We start from the raw sequence: 5,674 nt of genomic DNA, 5'->3' as shown, positions 1-5,674 counted from the left end.
CGTAGTGGGAAAATGGAACCTTCATTTAAGTCCGTTAAGAAAAAAAGTCTTATTTACGATGACAGCCTAAGAACAGTGGGTTAATTGCCTTGTTCCGGGGCAGAACGACAGATTTTTACATTGTCAGCTCAGGGATTAGATCTAGCAACCTTTCGGTTTTTGGACCAACACTCTAACCAGTAGGCTACCTTGTGCCCTGTTGATGAGGACAAAGTGTGGACAAGTTGAGAGCACGAACAAGTTGAGAGCGTGGACATATTGGTTGTGGGAAGACAGATGAAATCCACTAAATGTATCTTACTGTGTGAATGAAATTGTCATGCTTGGATTGTTTCAATGTTTCTTAGAGAGATATGAATTTCGAAATGTTTTACTGTACTGTAAGTGCTATGGATATATTGTTACACTGTTCGTCAAACAGTAGACAGTCAGTATGGATTGTAAGTAGGACATATAGAAAACAAAGTAAATATTAAATAAAAAATAGGAACAACAAATAGTGAGCACCCTGTGTGGTGGTGTTGCTTCGGGTTCAGAGTAGATACATACTGTTACCTCCCCATCCACCCTCAGGCTCATGCATGTAAGATAATGCATACTCATGCATGCAAAAAAATTACAAAATACACACAGTCATTTATACATGCCTGAAGAAAATCTGACTTGCCATATGCTTGTGCATACAGTTGAAACCGTTGGAGCGGTGTGCCCCTTTGCACAAGGATGGATGGGCCCAATATCTAGTCCTGGCTGATGGAACTCGGATACCTCCCCCCATACACATACACACTAGTCCCCGACGGAAAACCTTCACTCCAGACACCTCTGTGCAGTCAGTCTGTTTTGAATTGATATGATGCCAGGACAATATTATGCCCCTTCTCTGCCTTTCACAAATAATTTAGCAAATATAAGGTGACAAAGGCTATGTGGTAAGGATCACAATTTTTTGAGTGCCTTGTTAGGGTGATGGTGAAATAGATGAATAGAGACCCTTAATATGTTGCAATTATGACTTAAATAAATGTATCAATATAAGTTTCAATCATCAATGAGGAATACCTAAACATTGCATAAAGTGGAAATCTTACTAATTTCTGAAGGTAAATGCTTAATTATCTTTGGCACTAGAGGGCAGCACCTCTGCAATAAACCAGGGGGTTGTAAGAATGAGCAAATTGCACTTTAACGTAAGCCTCATATATGCTAAACAACATCACTTTGATTATGTCATATACTACCAGAACTATTGATAACTACAACACCTCCATATTGATCCATATGCAAGTAGGTCAAAGGGCTAACAGATAATGTGAATACATGTATCGGTCTAGGTCCATATATTTATAATGCATATTATCACAAGGTGTATTGTTGAAGACAGTGCATTAGAATCCTCTTATGGATTACAGGTGGGACATTTTGCAGTGGTTTTTCAGTTACTCTCTTCGATGTCTCAAGTATTGCTTATAAACTCAGACAAATGCAAACACCCATCTCTGCTACACCTCCTCCTCCTGGTAAACAATTCTACTGAAAGCCTCTACACCCCCTCCCCCTTCTCATAGTCCCCAATAAATCTGCTCCCTGGACCCGTGACTCCTCAATGGACTTGCAAATCCCCCTCCTCTGCTTCAGTCCATTTCCATGGGCTAGCATTAGCATACAGATGTTAGTGAGAAAGAGAGCAGTCTCACAAAAGCCCCATGCCTTTTCATGTCTTGCAGTAAACCCCCTCCACCCCATTTTTTTTCAATAGAACGGCCAATCGCTATTGTCTGGGATTATTCAGCAGTGGGATGTTCTCAGTCTGCTAACACCAGAATGCCAGAACAAAGCCAAACAATACACACATGAAACCCAACTTCTGTTCCCTTCTGTCTTTGTGAGTGTCCAAATAAAATAATATAAAATAATAATAATTTTTGTATCATGTTCTCATTTTTGTGCGGAGAGCCATTCTTGTTCAATCTCCATTACAAACATTACATCCTAATATTTTCCCCTCTTAGAAAGCATACATAATTGTAAAACGTATGTTTTCGTATGTTATTGTCACTTTTTCTAAGATGAGTAATAATATCACTTTATTGCTTAACAGTGATGGAATGAAGTGCAGTGTGCCTCTAAGTGAAACAAGTCCGTGAGACAGTGATTTCCAACAGAGTTTTATTTTGAACCAAACAGGTAAAAATATATTAAGATAAGAGACAGGGATTCATATCCCATAGAATGTAAACAATACACTTAAATTATATAGAAACCAACAAAACCGAAAGTATCATTTTTGCTCCGAAAAACAAAATAAATAAGTTTTAATTTAACAAATGCAAAGCCTTGTTTGTTTTTCCATCACAGTTAAGGCTAATAGTAAAGACAATCACAGTCCTTTCTCGCGGCAAATGAGCTACAAAAAAATACTCTTGGCGCACGAAAGACACGTTTCTTGTAAGATAAAATACAAATAGTAATTCATGCCACTTTGTCTAATAACAGTTAGTGTGCAAGAGGCCAACATGTTGACGTAACGCATATTACTCATACATTGTCGCTGTGGCAACATTGCTTGCCTTCGTTATTAGCATGTAACACCACAAATCATGTTTATAATATGATATAAACAAGTCACACAAAAATGTGTATGAGAATCTTGTCTCGCCGAGTAAACAAAACTGGATGAATGTATCAGGAGCTTGAACTTGAATGTTGAAACGTTGAACCCAGACTAAACGCTGAAATGCACTTGTTGGGTAAGAACATGTGACTTATTATGCCCGGTGAGGGCAATACGTGTATTTACTGATTGAACAAGGTAGCTTGTAACACAAGTATTGCTTTCACTGGCATAAGGAGATGCTGGTGGACATGGTCCTGGCAGTGTCTACACTCAAGCAATTCAAAGTTCTAAAGCTATAGCTCAAACAAAGCGAAGAGTGAAGCATATTCTTCTGCATCATATACAAATGCATAACACAATCGTAAACAAACTCTGCAAAACATACAAAATAAATAAATATCCAAAAGCCCTATGGTTAGACTACTTGATAATACTGTCAATTAGTCGCCTTTACTAAAGGCTACATTTTGTTTACAGTAGGCCTAGCTACATTTTGGGATACATTTCAACATTTACTCTGCCTACAAGACAAGGTACTATGTTCAGCTTTGGTTACACACTAAACGGGCAAGGCTATTAGAAGAACCATTGAAGTTGTAAAAAGCACACGTGGAGACAATAGTTTTATCCCTATACCGAGCCCAAAATTATCATTACCTGCATGCTTTTGTTTTCCCGAAATGGGTACAGAAAATTCCTCAACAGAACTCTCAGCAAAGACATTACGGATACTGGAAAGCTAGTTGAGCCACCCATAGTAGCTAATACGGGTATACAACAGTATACATGGACGTTATGATATATTGTTTTTAATATGTTGGCTATAGCTTTAAAACATTGGGCAGCACTCCTGCTATGATGAGTCAGTAATATGCAGTTAAAGGTCAGTCATCTGAGACAGAGAGGCGGCTAAAGATGGGGAGACGTCTGCCCTCAAGTCCAGGGGACTCACAACCACTCAGGCTACTGGAGCTGGTGTAGCCTTCCTGGTCGGAGAGAGAGTCAGGTGAAGCACACCGCTGCAGGGCAGGCAGTCCGGTGAATGAGAAGGCATTGCGGTGAGAGTTCTGTGCGGCTGACTTTTGCGCACAGACAGTTTGGTACTTAGAGTCAGTGATAGTATAAAAGTGAGGGTTGTTATTAATCTGGTCGTTTGCGCAGTCAGACGAGAACGGATAGTTGTGCTTCAGTGTAGCAGGTTCTGGAAACAATGGGGACAGCAGTTCTGGACTACCTGTGGAGGGCGGGGATGATACCGAGGAAGCCCTAGAGAACAGCATGGGCTCTGGAACGGGATGGAATCCGGTCAGTGCTTGGGGGGAGGAGAAACCAGCGAAACTGATGCTGTGACGCAGCAGCTGTGGGCGTTCTCTTATCTTTAGTCGCTGAGGTGGCGTTCCTCCATCGGGCCCGAGCTGCTCGTCCGCGTTATGGATGAAGTGACATCGCGCGCCGTAGGGGCAAAAGCCAATGGTGTGGAACGTGCGGCATGGCTCGGTTTTGTACTTTGGGTGCCTGCTCAAGCCACGCTGCTCATCCATGCCGTGGGCAAACTGACACTTGGCTCCGTATTTGCAGGTGCCACTCTCCTCGTAAGTGCGGCACATTTCGGTTTTGTACCGGGTGGAGATGGGAGGGGAGGGGGCGAGAGACTTTGGAGATGACAGGGAGCATGTGCTGATACTTAGACCGGGTGGGGGCATCAGAGGAGGGGTGGTGGGGAGCTGCTGCTCGCTGGACCCGAAGCTGCCAACATGGCCCTCTATCATACTGATCGAACGGTCTACACGAAATGGGATGCTGTTGAGAGAGGAGCGGGGCAACTGTTGCTGATGTTTCAGGCTCCACTGCTGGTTAGCAGTGTTAGTAAGGGCCCAGCAGGCTGGCTCGCCGATTGGGTCAACAATGCTGCTGTTAAACTTTGAGTTGGGCAGGGTGACCGGGCATAGTGAGTGTCTGCGCTGAAATCCCACAATGCGCTGCATCTGCGTGGTGGCTGGTGCGCCATCTGGCATGTCCAGACCACGGAAATTCTATAACACAAGAGAGGAATGAAGTCACATTCCAAGACTGGGGATTAAATCCATGGTCAAGATAATAAAATGTACATATATGCTGAACCAAATAAACTGTAAACTGCAAGCAAACACAATAGCCCGAAAGTTGACTATAATGCGTTTGGCAAGGAATGAATGACAGATGGACATGACGTGAATGACAAAGTTTGAAGCCTTTTCTTTTTAGGCAAAACTGATTAAAGGATGCACATACAAATCCAAGATAAATGATTATTTACCATTTTAAAATCCACAGTATAACTTTCAGACATAGCCCACATAGCCTAATGTATTAATACACATTTAAAAACTTCTTCTTACCTTGCAGAACTCATCCTCCAGTTCCAAAAACGGCGTAAGGAAGTCGGACGGCATTGTGCTTATGCCTCTGGCAGGTTATCCCACTTCACAGTAGAGTGTGTTCTGTGTTGGTGCAAGGAAGACGCTCTAATCAAGCGCTTCTGAAGTTTCTCAGCCATCTGTTGGAATCCCAATAAATAGTTGAGGAGGCCTAGCTCCACCCACATTTTGGTGACAAGGCGTGTCTTGCGTGGATGGGGACTCCTCTTGAGTTGTAGTAGTAGGCTTCTCTCCCCCCATTCACTTTGATATTCTAATGCGGAAACATGAAACAAACATGTCGAAGTTGAACATATGCATCTCCTATAGCCTGTAACTCATAGTTTAAACCTAATTCCAAAAAGCCACAGATTTTTACTAGCGGTCGATTAGTGGGGTTAGTTATGTTGGTATAAATAAATTGATATATGATATTCATTATAAGCCACTCTGATGTGGCTGTAAGTCATGGGAAAGTGAAGCACCAATAGAATTATTGGTTGGTTTTGATTGGATGTGACTGCTGCAGCATGCAATCACTTTCATCTCTTCCAACCATTGAACTGTGGGCCATTATGGTCTAATATAATATGGGGATGCATTTTGTGGCTTGCTTGGCATGTCAAAAGCCCAGATTTGAATATGAAACCATATCTGCAGG

The 5,674-nt window shown here is 42.1% G+C and overlaps 1 protein-coding gene across 1 annotated transcript; it reads right to left on the bottom strand.

Annotated features, from left to right (window-relative positions):
• Window positions 1-2,155: 2,155 nt before the first annotated feature.
• LOC115141539 (mRNA decay activator protein ZFP36L1-like) lies at window positions 2,156-5,166 on the bottom strand. The gene is made up of 2 exons (XM_029680495.2): window positions 4,996-5,166; window positions 2,156-4,650 (listed from the first exon to the last, which is right to left on the bottom strand). The coding sequence occupies exons 1-2, from the start codon at window positions 5,047-5,049 to the stop codon at window positions 3,502-3,504; spliced, it is 1,203 nt and encodes a 400-aa protein (XP_029536355.1). The 5' UTR covers window positions 5,050-5,166; the 3' UTR covers window positions 2,156-3,501.
• Window positions 5,167-5,674: the final 508 nt, after the last annotated feature.

The sequence above is a fragment of the Oncorhynchus nerka genome, linkage group LG14 (genome assembly GCF_034236695.1).
Source record: "Oncorhynchus nerka isolate Pitt River linkage group LG14, Oner_Uvic_2.0, whole genome shotgun sequence".
Lineage (NCBI taxonomy): Eukaryota > Metazoa > Chordata > Actinopteri > Salmoniformes > Salmonidae > Oncorhynchus > Oncorhynchus nerka.
Note: the sequence above shows the minus strand (reverse complement) of the source record. Positions and strands in the feature narration are given on the sequence as shown.